This window comes from Colletotrichum graminicola, assembly GCF_000149035.1.
Source record: "Colletotrichum graminicola M1.001 genomic scaffold supercont1.4, whole genome shotgun sequence".
Taxonomy (NCBI): Eukaryota; Fungi; Ascomycota; class Sordariomycetes; order Glomerellales; family Glomerellaceae; genus Colletotrichum; species Colletotrichum graminicola.
Window position 1 is genome coordinate 1,128,530 of NW_007361008.1, and position 13,377 is coordinate 1,141,906.

The window sequence follows — 13,377 nt, forward strand, 5'->3', positions numbered from 1 at the left end:
CGTTTAGGGAATTTTCTTTCCAAGCTGAATAGCGGACGTGGAGGTGCGCGTTGTTTTGACAATACATTGTTGGCTTCTGTTTTCAGTCCCTCTTTCATTGTTGAACATTTCCGGCGTATGGGGAAGCAGGTCTACGTTACTTATTACACATACTTCTGGACTGACTGGCCCGAGAGCCCAAGAGATGTAGTTGAGCGCAGAGCACCTTTCAATACAATGTGGTTTCACTTTCATAAAAAATAAATAATAAAAAGGGAGAATCAAAAGCGACATCTTATAGTGCAATCAATTGGATTCCATAGGCTCAAAATGCAAACAAAGACTAAAGCAGGGCTTCAATGGACATTTCTCAATTGCTTCCAAGTGATTAAAACATCCCCGTTGTTCCTCCTTGTACTCCCTGAACCTGGCCGGTTGCCCTAATTTGTTGATGGGAAAGGAAACTAGCTTCGACTGTATGACACCCTCTTCGCTGCCGCTGGCCAAGCGTAGACCATCCGGTTCATGTTGCCCTGCTGCACCTCGAAGAGCGCCCCTTTTCTCGTGAACGCCACCATAGATTGTATCCCTAAATGTACGATATACTACAACAAGCGCAGGCAGGAGTAGACTTATATAACATTGTAACGTCCGGAGGCAGGAGCACGGCTGTCAGCCGTAACAGCGGCCACAGTCCCTTCGCTGAGGAGTCGGGTAAGCTCAGTCATGGCAGCTCCTACCACAACCTCAGTGTCACCTTCAACAAGAATGTACAGCTTAGGGTCTGCGCCCGGCGGCACTTCCTTCCCAGCTGGGTAGAATGTTCCCTTGGTCGTGATCGATACGCCAGTGGCCTCCAGGATCTTGGCAACGTTGGTTCTGTTCGTGACAGCCCATCTGGCCTTTTGCGGGAAGTCGTTGATCTCGAGCGTGGCGTGGTAGGCACCAGCGTCGGGACCCTTGTTGTCGATGGGCTGGCCCGAACGAAGCTGACCAGCTTTGCCGAGTCTCTCGTTAATGTTCCTGATCGCTGCACTGACCATGTCGAGAGGTTGACCTGCTTTGCCAGTGGCGGCCGGTGCGTCCTTGCCCTTGGCATCTCCTTCATGCTTGCTAGTGTTGCGGGACACAATAGCCGACACCTTGGACTGGATATCAGTAACGGAGCTCTTGACTTTGTCCTCCTCGGTCTTCTCTTCCTTGACGTCATCATCTTCGCCCTCAGCCTTATGAGTCTTGCGCTCACGGAGACGGGCAGCTTCGCGCTCAGCATCCAATCGGTCCAGACCTTTGCCACCAAAACCAGAGGAGTCCTTGGCTTTGCCTGACTTGACTTTTTCCTTCCAAGCCTTGCGCATCTCTTCGAGACGCTCAGGTACAGGTTGACCGCTCTGCTCAAGTGCTTTGGCGACCGCAGATGCGCAACTTTCCTGCTCCTCGGTGATGTAGGTTACGGCAGTACCCTTGTTGCCCGCTCTACCTGTTCGTCCGCAACGATGGACATAGTCTTCGGAGTGGGAGGGACTGTATCTATGTTAGCTAAAGTGCACCAACAGTTTCATCGGAAACGGAGGGGAGAAACGTACCAATCATAGTTAACGACCAGCTTGAGCTGCTTAACGTCTAAACCACGAGCGGCAACCGAGGTCGCAATGAGGATAGGAACAATGCCCTTCTTGAAGTCTGAGATGGTGGAGTCTCTATCAACCTGGTCTTTGCCACCGTGGATGGACATGCACGGGTAGCCCTTGGTCATGAGTTCCTTGAGCAAGTCATCGGCCTTTTCCTGACGTTCAACAAAAACAAGGGAGCGCGCATCTTCGTCTTTGTCATAAAGCTCGCCAAGGAGTCCCAGCAGATGGTAAAACTTTTGGTCTTCGGGAACAATCTCAACAATTTGCGTGATATCTGACGCGACAACACTGCGGCCTCCAACCGTAATCTCGACCGGAGACTTGAGCACCTTCTTGGTCAACGAGTCGATGATACGGGGCATCGTCGCCGAGAACAGGATGGTTTGACGATCCGGTCGAATGTTTGCGAAGATCTTCATAACCTGAGGCTCGAACCCCATATCGAACATGCGATCTGCCTCGTCAAGCACAGCATATGTCACACGACGCAGATTCGTGACGCGACCCTGGTTGGCGGCGAGCAGATCGATCATACGGCCGGGTGTGCATACGACAATTTCCGCGCCGCGCTTGAGCTCGGCAATCTGTTCTCTGATGGGTGCTCCACCATAAGCACAGACAGATCGCAGGCCCATTGCCTTCAAGAAAGGCTTGCAGTCGCGATGAATCTGGACAGCCAATTCACGAGTTGGTGTCATGATTAGGCCAATAGGGCCGTCAGTGTCCTTGAGAGGGGGCTGGTCCATGATATGACGGAACATTGGGAGAAGAAAGGCAAGCGTTTTACCCGATCCAGTCTTGGCAACACCGACAACATCGCGGCCTGACATGATGACAGGGAGAGCCTGCATTTGAATGGAAGTGGGTTTATCGAATCCCATGTCTGCGAGGACATCCAGAGTGCGGCGTGTCAACCCGCACTGCGCCCATTTTTGGACGGGTTTCGGGATGTTCTTGCCGGAGACTTTGATGCCGTCAAGTTCCAAACGGAGCTCATTGGCTTCTTCCTCAGTCAGAGCCGCAAGCTCCGCAGGTTCGACCCAGAAATTCTTGCGAATAGGGTGCAGGTCGAGCTTGCTATAGTCTACTGTCGGGATATCCTTCTTCTTGCGTTTCGCTGCCATGGCTAGAACTGCGTTGGGGTCTTTGCCATCTTCTGTCTTCAAAGCGTAGTCATCGTCACTGAAGTACGCCTCTGGCTCTTGGACCTTCTTCGATGATGTACTTGCCTGGAGAACCGTGGGTTGGGCTTTGGTGTCTGACAAATCGGCCATGAATGCATCCAAAGGATCAACATCGTCTTCCTCTTCGACATCCATCTGGTCGGCTTGAGAATCCTCGGCAGTGCCGTTGGTGTCCGGAGGTGGTGCAGCGTCTTGCATGTCGAGGTCGGCCTTTGCTTCTTCTTGCGCTTCTTGAAGCTCTCTCTCACGCCGTTCGTGTGCTGCACGTGCGGCGGCAGCAGCCTCCTCCTCAGTTCCGGCGAAATTGCCACCATCAGACTCGTCGTCCTCGTCTTGATCAGCATAGGGGGTGTCATCAGCCTCGAGGGGGAGTGCGGGCAACTTCGTAAGTTTTCTTTTCGTCCCCTCCTCCTCATCGAGGTCCAGCTTCCGCTTGTTTGCAAGCTTCTCGCTGTCAGCTGCTGCCTTGCTGAAGCCAAAAGTACTCAAGTTGCGGTTGGCGGGCAATGCCGAAGCTGTTGTCATTTTGTGAGCATGTATCTCTCTCATAGGACGTGACGCATGCATACCTTTTGTGATAGGTGCGAGGGGAGCAGTTGGCTTTTCAGGACGGCCCTCGAGCGAGCCCAATACACCGTTTGTACCGGCATTCTTGTGCGACGCTGCCGACTTCTTCGCGATAGCTTTGGGGTCAAACTTACCCGCAAAAGGGGCCGGGGATGCAGCTCCTGACGCGGTGGTCTGAGTCGGCGCAGGCGATGCCACTCCAGGGGATACAACGGCAGGGGATGCAATAGTGGGCGAGGCGACAGATGGTGAAGCAGCGGCCGGAGACGGCACGGACTTCTTGTCCATCTCCGCAAGGAGATTTCTAGTCTGACTCGGATTAACCTCATTCTCTTTATTGGCCTTGCTCTCCCTGCTCTTCTTCCACGCCTCGAGTCGGGCGAGTCGCTCGGCCTTCTTGTCAGCTTCGGTCTGAGCTGGGGTGGGCTTGAGCTTGGCAGCCTGCGAATCCGTGTCAGTGATCATAGCTTTATGATGAAGGAGAGTCTGTCTCACCTCTTTACCGGGGATACTGGCACTCTCTGGAGGCGCCGCAGGGCGTGGGCGGCTGTCGTCGCGCCTGCTGCGAGGACGGGAGTCAGCAGTTCCCTCTCGCCTTGCGCGAGTTCGATCTCTAGAGTCGTCCCGTCTCGGGCGATTGTCTCTATCGCCGTCGCGGGGTCGCCGTCTGTCCAAAGAACGATCAGGTTCGGCGTATCTATCGCGTGACCTCCTGCGGTCTCTATGACGGTCGTTATCTCGTCGGCCTCCGCGGTAAGAATCATCGTCTCGACGGTCTACAGAGCGCTCTCTACGGCGGAAGGAATCGCGATCACGGTCGCGGTCGCGTTCGCGGTCTCGGTATCGGCGCTGTTCGTAGTATTGGTCAGATTGCTCCCCATCATGTCTCCCTCGGTGGTGGCGGCTTCTCACGTCGGCAGGTGTCCTGGACCGCGAGCGACGGCGGTAGTCTCTACCACCGTCATCGCGGCGGTCCCGATCACGCCTGTCATCTTCTTTGCGGGGGCGTCTCGCATTATATTGGCTTCCTGCAGGCGATGGTGAGCGCGAGTCCCTGGTCCGAGCCATGTTGTAGGTCTCGAACTCTCAGCAAGACACTACGTTTGGTGAGAGCTACTTTTTCGGCAGGTTCTTCACTCGAGGGTGTCACCAGTGGTGGTTCTCAGATCTTGTAGTTCTTGGATGTGAATAGACTACGTCGTGTTGTTGTTGCGATTCCACAGTGTCTGTTGAGCTGGCGATCTGATGGCGACAGGCAGCTACTAAAGTTTGAGGTGAGGGGCGGGAAAAGGTCGCGACGTGGTAGATCAGATGAAGATGCGCCCCAGAACGGAGGCTGACTCCCCAAGTTTTTAGCCGCGCGTGATGCACAGACCACCCCTCCAGCCACACCAGAATCTCAACCTGTGGCGCTTCATCATATTAGCTTCCTTTTGCATTCATCTGTTCACTCTCACCATGCTCAAGTGCTAACATTCCGTACATACCATACTCCTTCGCATTCGAACCCATATCTGCACCAGAAAGATGGGTGGCCTGGTCGCATACGGCAGTAGTGACGAAGATGACGAAGTGCAAGAATCTATTCCCGTAGAGGTGCTTTTTCCCCCCCATTCACTCTAAATCCTTCCTTCACTGACCATGATCACTAACACATGGATTGTAGACTGAAACTCCCAAGAACGTGACAGTTTCCACAGATGGACCAGAATCAAGTGAGAGACCACTCAGACACGCGTCTTCTTGCAACCTAGCATTGACCAGCCCTCAGATGATGTGGAGTCATCACAACCATCCACAGCCACGGCACCAGAGCCGCAACCTTCACCCAGCGACGTGACAATTGGCCCGGTCCAACAACACTCAGTCCCTTTAGGCCCCTCCCTCCCTCCGTTGGACTCCCAACGCCCCCAAGGCACCCCTTCTCAAGACGGTGACCCGTCCCAACCCCCAGCCTCACCCTATACCGCCTCTCGCGCCCTCCTTCGCGACTTGACCCTTCCCCCCGTGCCGAATCTTGACATCCCGCCGTCGCCTCCCGGCTCTCCGCCCCCGGCCCTTGAGGCCAAGTTCACCCAGTTCCTCGATCTTAAGAAGAAGGGCATCCACTTCAATGCCAAGCTCGCCCAGTCGGCCGCCCTTCGCAACCCGAGCCTGACGGACAAGCTCATGGGCTTTGTCGACCTGGACGGACGCGCGGGGTACGCTACAACGCTGCCCACGGATCTATGGGACCCGACATCCGAGGAGGTGCTGCCAGAGTGGGCCACGAGAACCGCGTTGAGACAAAGCCAGGAGAGGGTGCGCGCCCAGCGAGCAGGGTTGAGGAAGGGCGGAGGACCTGTGGATTTTGTGCCGGCAGCGACTGCCGGGATTGCTGAGGTCAGTTCTCCTGCCGGGGCTGAGCAAGGCAGTCTCTTGCGCCCAGGAAAGCGTAAGGCGGGTGCGTTTTGAGCCTGTGAAGGGGCATTGGCAAGGCGACCCCTCCATCAGCTGCCTCGAGCCGGACGATGGTGACTGCCGAGAGCTCTCCATCGTCCTGTGAGACGCTCTGCCACAATAAGCACAGTACATGATGTAAGAGCGGTGGCCGCTACAGTATCCACAGGGTCCATCAGAAGCCAGGCACTCTACACGCAGGGACAGATGATTGCGGACTGCTTCACCGCTGGGCATTCGGTCTGAATATATTCTAGTCGACTACTGAAGGTCCTGGTATAGTTGTAGTGCGCGGAATTGGGGAAGTAGGAGTCCGCTTCAGCCCGACGGCCACAGAATTCGCCGCGCCGAGCGAATGCCCCCTGACGGGGCCCCAAGGTTTTCAACGACGTCTCAGATGGTTCTGTACTTTTCTTGGAACCGAGGCGTGCATCGCCGCTGTCGAGAGGGTGGGAAGCACGTTGACCAAGGCAGCCAACATCCAATGCTGGGACCCGCGGCAGTAAAAATATAGAAATCCATTATTTGATACCCACATGAGAGATGACGTCACGGCAGTGTGTTACCGTGCTCAAGGTGTACGACGGTGTGCCGTAAAGTATACCGTCGTCCGTCATATGTGCCGTCGGATGGCGAGGGTTCCAGGGACACGGGCTGAGTATAGATGAGTTTAAGTTCCTCCTCACCCCCCTCTCCCTAATCTCTCTTATCTTAATTTCGGACAACGGTCGCACAAGGCTTTGTGTCACTTTCGCACAAAATGGTTCAGGCTATCGGTTCTAGGGATGGCATCCATGAGTTTAAATCTTAAAATATAAAGTCGACGACATTTACAGTACCGTCAGTCAGCGTATCTGTCACGAAGGTTGTTGTCATGCTTAGGGACCAGACCTCGGTCCCATTCCACATGAAAATACTCGACCCAAAGTTTAAAGATATCATTATTCAGTACACAGATTCTTCCCGGCTTCTTCGCCGCCGCATCTGGGTACATATAGCCACGCCAGAGGTCATGGTAGTCTAGTTCTACATGCAACGCTCTGCGCCAGCCGTTGCTTCGCAAACCCTTTAGAAACCCCATCAATCATGTCCGCATAAGTTAGGCAAACAGCTTTGCCTACTTGAACCGTGAATCGGCATTTGTGCATGCTCTCATTTCATTACAAGCATCGTTAAAAAAAGAAGACCCGCTCAATGACAAGACATGCTGATGTTCAGGGACTGCTTCAAGGCGGCCCCAATGTTGATGTCAGTGATGACCTGGTCGGAGGCGAGGGCGTCGGCAAAGTAGGACAGCTTCTGGCCGTCGTTCTCGACGTCCTTGCCGCGGAGGGCGAATGGGACGATGCCGGTCTCGCAGGCTGGGCGTTTACCAATGGCGGCAAGGACAGGGGCCTGGCTGATGCTGGCGCGCATGGTGACATTATTCACGCCTGGATACAGTACGAGGTTGTCGATGTAGACGGTTCCAATGTCCTGGCCGTCGAGGAGATTGGAGAAGGTGGCATTTCCCTTAAGGAAACAGGTGTCAGAGTTGAGTTGAACACCAAAGGGTGCATAAACTTACGATCTCAAGAGTGAGGACAGAGTGATTGGGGATGGAGACGTGGCCCTTGAAATTGTTTCCTCGGGCGTCGGGCGTGAGAGATATGGAGCTTTCGGTGACGTTGAGGCCCTTGAAGCCATTCAAACCTAAGTTTTGTGAGTACGAGCATCTACGCTGCCAAGTGTCTTGCTTGCGGGCTTACCTTTCAAGGTCATTGTGTTCCTGAATACAGCGCCGTACCGCCTCGCAATGCCGTTCACCTTAATATGAGTATTGCCCTTGACGGTGACTCTGACAGACTCGTTGTTCTGAAGCCAGGTGTTGAAAGTGGTGAAGGCCGCCATGTCGGCGATCTCGATGGGCTGGCTGATGTTGACGGTCTGCAGCTTGACAGACTTGGTTTCGGGGAACTTGAGGTTGACGAAGGGAGTGTGCGGCTCCAAATCTTCAAGGTACATGACGCCGTCGAAGGGCTCGACGGTCGCCTTGACGGAGCCGTCCGATCTCAGCGTCGAGTTGATGGCCATGTTATAAGAGTTGGATCTTGTGTTGGAGACGATGATCCCGTCGACTGTGAGCTCGACATGATCAAGTTTTGACTGGGCAATTTTGGGGACGGCAACGAAAATACTATGCCCCGTTAGAATCATGTCGCCGTAGTCAAGGTACCCAAGACAGCTCAGACTCACATCAAGAGAACAATGAGCAGGATTGCGGCGATTATTCCGATGAGATAGATCCACCAAAACCTTGCACAGTGCCTCATGCACGTCTTCCTCTTACCGCCTCCGGAAGAGTCGGAACCACCAGCGACGCTCTCGGTGTGAGAGATTTCGCGTTTATTCATATTGTCTGGAATACTGCGTTATGTGTTTGCATATGAGTGCGGATGTGCGTGAGTCTATTAACGCGAGATTGGAGAGGATTGTCCGTTTGACGACGGCGTCAATGGCAGCTCGACAGTCGTGGGTCTAGGATGTCGAGCAACGACGTGAGCGAGCGGAACCCAGGGAGTTTAAGTAGGAACAGAGATCAAGAGACATGTTTTCCGGGGTAAGAGACGGGGACGCCCAGAAATGGCAGGTAACCTCAACCATCACACGCGCGGCGGTAGCTCGAGATCTCATGTCCACACCAGCCCGCATGTAACCCTTTTCCTTGCCACACATCGACACATCGCCCCATCGACGAACTCAATCCAGTCGACAGGGTAGACAAGGTAGGGTAGGTTGGAATGCGCCGCGGTACCCGGGTGTTTGCACACATCCACATGGATGATGTGTAAGTGTATGGAAGGGTATTTGATTGGCAGTTACCGAAGGGGATAGATAGATTAACAAACTACCTAGGTGGGAGCAACTGGGGATTGGCCGGTCAGATGGCATGCCGTTCATAGACCGAAACAGGCAGAATAAGCTACCAATGTCTCAATACGTGTCCGGGGAGAACCCGTTGCAAGGGCAGCTCGGGGCAGCCTTGCCAAATTGGGTGGCATACCGAGAACAATCTCGACACCATCTCCCACATGCAGCCACCCCGCATTATGTGAAGGCGGACTAGAAAGCGCTGAGGGGGTCTGCCAGCCAACATCGCAGTTGCAATAGAGAGCGTTTCCTCGGCATCTTGTGGACAAACATTGAGCATATGAAAGTCAAAATAGGTGGGTACACGGATACGATTGTTTGTGCTTTAGTATGTTTGCATGTTTTTGTTTGTGGGGCGAGTGAGTGAGCTACTGCAACGATGAAGCTGTATCTGTTCAAGTGGTTTTAGATGGGCAAAGTGACGATTTGACGATAGGCTGGCAGCCAGTGTTGAGCAACCGAGATCATGGGAAGAATGAAACGTCCTCGAAACCATCATGGTTCTTTTGACGGAGGCGAGGGAACCAGCGGACGTTGGATCCTACACAGTTCGTTCACCAGCCACCTGGGCGTCCAGTGGCCGCCTTCTAGCGTTGAGAGGGTATGCTCGTGTGCCCAATCAACCTATCAAGACACCAAAGCTGAGGAAGTAAGTCCTCGCATTGTGCGCCACTGGTGAACCCCTCGGGCTTAATGGGGAAGCCAATGAAGGTTCTCCAACGCTCCATCGAGGTCTCTCTGGATTGAATTTTAAAATTCTGGCCGAGTCTCGGCTTGTACATACGTAATCGGAATGGGTAGCGTCTGGAAAGGTATGCAAGCGATCATCACATGGACGCAATTTCAGAGATACTTTAAGGACCCGCAAGAAGAAATAAAGGCACCATTGAGCGTGCAAGCTTGGGCTGATTGGGTGACACACAGAGGGGAAAGGAACCGGGCCAGAGGACGACGGCTCGAAAGAAGAGACCGCTATGGCCCGGCCGGATAGCGCGGGTGTGGGTGAGAGTTGACTGGACCTGGATAGATTGGGCTCGGAGATTTGACGCAAAAAGGCCAATGATTTGCCTTGAGAATACGAAGGGGGTGGTGACTTTTGGAGAATGGCATGCACCGCAAGCTACCTACTTGGGTACCTAGGTAGGCACTACCTACAGTACTAGGTCAAAAGTCTTGTTACAGCAACAAGAAGGGATTGCGTTTGTACTGTGAAAAGATTTTTGACCTAGTACTGTACCTTCACGTACATACAGATACAGATGTATCATATTATCTACAGCCTTAGTGGAAATGGGTGACTTCTTTGACTGCTAGCTGACTTTTTTAAACGTCGCACGGGCCAGAGCAGGTTGCACCAACTGGAGATGGAAGTTACATAAGCAGTGTGCTTATGTCATTTCCAGTTGGCCCTATTACCGACTACCTAGGTGCCTACTCTATTCCCCTGTGCGCTGAAATGGGGAGCGCGACGGTAGAAGGGATAGTGGGGGTGGAGCTTTCTTGTGACGATAACGGCGGGGTATTTTTTCACCGCTTGCCCAAAGGGGCAGAAACCTTCAAAACTTCCTGCATCAAAACTTTGCCTACCCCCCCCAGCTGTGTGATTGCGTTGATGAGTCGTTTCTTGCTTTGGGGAAACACTGTCCACCCTCTCACTCACTGTCTTCCTTCTTGACCACCGGCGCCTCTCCTTTGGTCTACTCCACCCTTCGCACCTAGACTAGATCACTTTGCGTCGACTCTTCCCACCATGGTCAAGAAGCCTATCATCGGCCTCCTTGGAGGCGGCCAACTCGGCCGGATGTTGTGCGAGGCCGCGGGGCCGCTCGGCATTGATATCGCGATCCTGGACGAGGCCAACTGCCCCGCTAAGCAGGCAAACCAGAACAGTCGGCACGTCACGGGCTCTTTCAAGGATCCGGCCAAGATCAGGGAATTGGCTGCCATGTGCGACGTCCTCACTGTCGAGATTGAGCACGTGAACACGGAAGTCCTCGAGGAGATTGCGACCCGTGGTGTCATCACCTCCCCGGGAACAGTAAAGAGGGTGCCAGTTCACCCCCATTGGCAGACTCTGCGCTTGATCCAGGACAAGTACTTGCAAAAGGAGCACTTCGCCAAGGCCGGTCTTCCCATTGCCCCGCAAATGGCCATAGAGTCCGGCCCCGCCATGCCGGAGAGCCTGACAGCGGCTTACAGGACGTTTCAATTCCCTTTCATGTTGAAGGCGAGAAAGGGCTCCTATGACGGCCGCGGCAACTTCAAGGTCAGGGGCCCTGAGGACTACGAAGCGGCTATCCAGGCAATGGGCAAGTTGTCCTTGTACGCCGAGAAGTGGGTTCCCTTCGACATGGAGCTGTCCGTCATGGTGGTACGGACTGAAGACGAAGATGGTGAGCTCAGAAAAGTGCACACTTACCCAGCCGTCGAGACCATTCACGAGGAGAGCATCTGCACCAAGGTGTTCTACCCGCCCCGGAAGGTCCCTGTCGACGTGTGCGAGAAGGCCCGCCAGGTAGCTGGAGATGTCATCAAGACGGTCAAGGGACGCGGTGTTTTCGCCGTTGAGATGTTCTTGCTGAAGGACGGTGAGTTTTCTGACGAATCGCGTCGATATAGTGAAACCTGACATTGGTACAGGCACCATCACCGTCAACGAGGTTGCCCCTCGTCCCCACAACTCTGGCCACTGGACCATTGAGGGTGTTCCCTACATGTCGCAGTACAAGGCGCAACTATACTCCATCTTGGACATGCTCCCGCGGTCCATCAAGCTTCAGCCCCGCGTGTCTAGCGCGCTCATGCTCAACATCCTTGGCGGCGCTCGCGAGGACTCCCACGAGGAGCTAGTCGACCTTACCGCGTCCCTATACGATGACAACATGGACGTCTTCCTCCACCTCTATGGCAAATCATCCAAGCCTGGCCGTAAAATTGGCCACATCACAGTCACAACCCACTCTCCCAACGCCAACCTGGAGAGACTGGCCACGCCCCTCATCAACGAGGTGAACTACATGCGCGAGGCTCGCCTTGACGCTTCTTCTGAGCAGCTCCGTCTGCAGGAGTCTCCGGCCAAGAAGACCAGCTCCCGTAACTCGGACAAGCCTCTCGTTGTAGTTACTATGGGTTCTGATTCAGACCTCGGCGTGCTCAAGGGCGCTTTTGAGATTCTTGAGCACTTTGAGGTCCCCTACGATCTCGACATCACCTCTGCTCACCGCACTCCCCACCGTATGGTCGAGTTGGGTAAGACTGCTGCTCAGCGCGGTATCAAGGTCCTGATCGCAGCTGGTAGGTTTTACATGCGTCTCCTGGTGTTTCCATTGCGTTACTGACAATACGTCTAGCTGGTGGTGCCGCCCATCTCCCTGGAATGCTGGCATCTGAGACCACGGTCCCAGTCATCGGCGTGCCCGTCAAGGCCACCCACCTCGACGGCCACGACAGCCTGTTGAGTATCGTCCAGATGCCCCGCGGCTGCCCCGTTGCAACTGTCGGCATCAACAACTCTACCAACGCTGCCCTCCTGGCTGTTAAGATTCTAGGATCTTTCAGCCTCGAGTACCAGCAGAAGATGTCCCAGTACATGAGCAACATGTCCCGCGAGGTCGAGCACAAGGCCGCCAAGCTGCAAAAAGTAGGCTGGAAAACGTACCTGGAGAGCAAATAAGCGAATTCAAGGGGGCTTTTTTGTTGCATACTTCGGGCTTTGTTCCGTCTTTAACAGTGTTGATTGATACCAGCAGCGGCGTATATAGGGGATAAAAAAGGAGGCCATAAATTCAGATGGAGACTACAATGTCCTATCCATTTCAGGCGTGGATTCCATCCTCATTTCGACATAGTAGCGCGCTTTGGCCGAAGGCAGAGCCAGTTGAAGGATAAGGGGAGGCACGACCTGGAGAGCTTTGGCAAGTCTTGTTGTCATCACAGTGGAGAAGTGTTGGGTAGCCACGGCGGGGGACATTACGATGAGTAACTACACTACACACACCTTGTCGACTTCCAAGAACCAAAGCTCGTGCAGGATAAGCTGCCAATTATAGTTGGTGTCTCGCCGACTTCGAAATCTTGCGTCTACTTTCTCATTGATGCTGCAGTGAGAGGAGCGAGTTCATGACTTCATGACAAGAATGGCCCCTTGGTCCTGCCGTTCTTTACCACTCGTGCCGCGCAGAGCCTCGGTGGCATATCCGTAGTTTCAAATTCGATGCCTCGCGCTGGTTCTCAATGTTTGCACCGAGGGCCTGAATGATGGAAATAGTTTATTCGCAGGATTACTTTAGGTACCTTTAGTGAAACCGCCGCTTTGCAGCCAGCCATAATGTGACGATTACTCTCATTGCTTCGCCGTTTGTCTTCCACTGTTCCCCACTCTCCAATTGAATGCACCATGACGTTTCTCTCACCACACTTCCCAGCATACCAGACCCCTTCGCCGATATAATACCTTCTCGGGTCGCTCCATACCGCCGGACTTACTCTGACCGAGAGAACAAATGACTGTTGCACACAATCAATGAGTCCAATAGATGACTGAGAAAAAACCTACTTCGTCGAATGGGGATAGCCCCTAAATGGATTCATTACACAATACCATAGGCCAGCCGACAATGCAGGCTGTGTGTATGGATTGTATCCAAAGCCTAAACTCGCAAGAA

General features: G+C 53.8%; 4 protein-coding genes across 4 annotated transcripts; 2 read left to right on the plus strand and 2 right to left on the minus strand.

The window, feature by feature from the left end:
* Nucleotides 1-611: 611 nt before the first annotated feature.
* On the minus strand, nucleotides 612-4,128 carry GLRG_01640 (DEAD/DEAH box helicase; the record flags this gene model as incomplete). The annotated part of the gene is made up of 4 exons (XM_008092325.1): nucleotides 612-1,503; nucleotides 1,566-3,312; nucleotides 3,367-3,805; nucleotides 3,868-4,128. 4 exons carry the CDS (start codon nucleotides 4,126-4,128, stop codon nucleotides 612-614), a joined length of 3,339 nt encoding a protein of 1,112 aa, XP_008090516.1.
* A 763-nt stretch (nucleotides 4,129-4,891) lies between these two features.
* GLRG_01641 (HCNGP-like protein) lies at nucleotides 4,892-5,818 on the plus strand (the record flags this gene model as incomplete). The annotated part of the gene is made up of 3 exons (XM_008092326.1): nucleotides 4,892-4,960; nucleotides 5,031-5,079; nucleotides 5,136-5,818. 3 exons carry the CDS (start codon nucleotides 4,892-4,894, stop codon nucleotides 5,816-5,818), a joined length of 801 nt encoding a protein of 266 aa, XP_008090517.1.
* Nucleotides 5,819-6,994: 1,176 nt separating this feature from the next.
* Nucleotides 6,995-8,196, minus strand: GLRG_01642 (uncharacterized protein; the record flags this gene model as incomplete). Its single annotated transcript, XM_008092327.1, has 4 exons — nucleotides 6,995-7,315; nucleotides 7,371-7,495; nucleotides 7,552-7,979; nucleotides 8,039-8,196. 4 exons carry the CDS (start codon nucleotides 8,194-8,196, stop codon nucleotides 6,995-6,997), a joined length of 1,032 nt encoding a protein of 343 aa, XP_008090518.1.
* A 2,267-nt stretch (nucleotides 8,197-10,463) lies between these two features.
* GLRG_01643 (phosphoribosylaminoimidazole carboxylase) lies at nucleotides 10,464-12,386 on the plus strand (the record flags this gene model as incomplete). The annotated part of the gene is made up of 3 exons (XM_008092328.1): nucleotides 10,464-11,301; nucleotides 11,354-12,007; nucleotides 12,064-12,386. 3 exons carry the CDS (start codon nucleotides 10,464-10,466, stop codon nucleotides 12,384-12,386), a joined length of 1,815 nt encoding a protein of 604 aa, XP_008090519.1.
* Nucleotides 12,387-13,377: the final 991 nt, after the last annotated feature.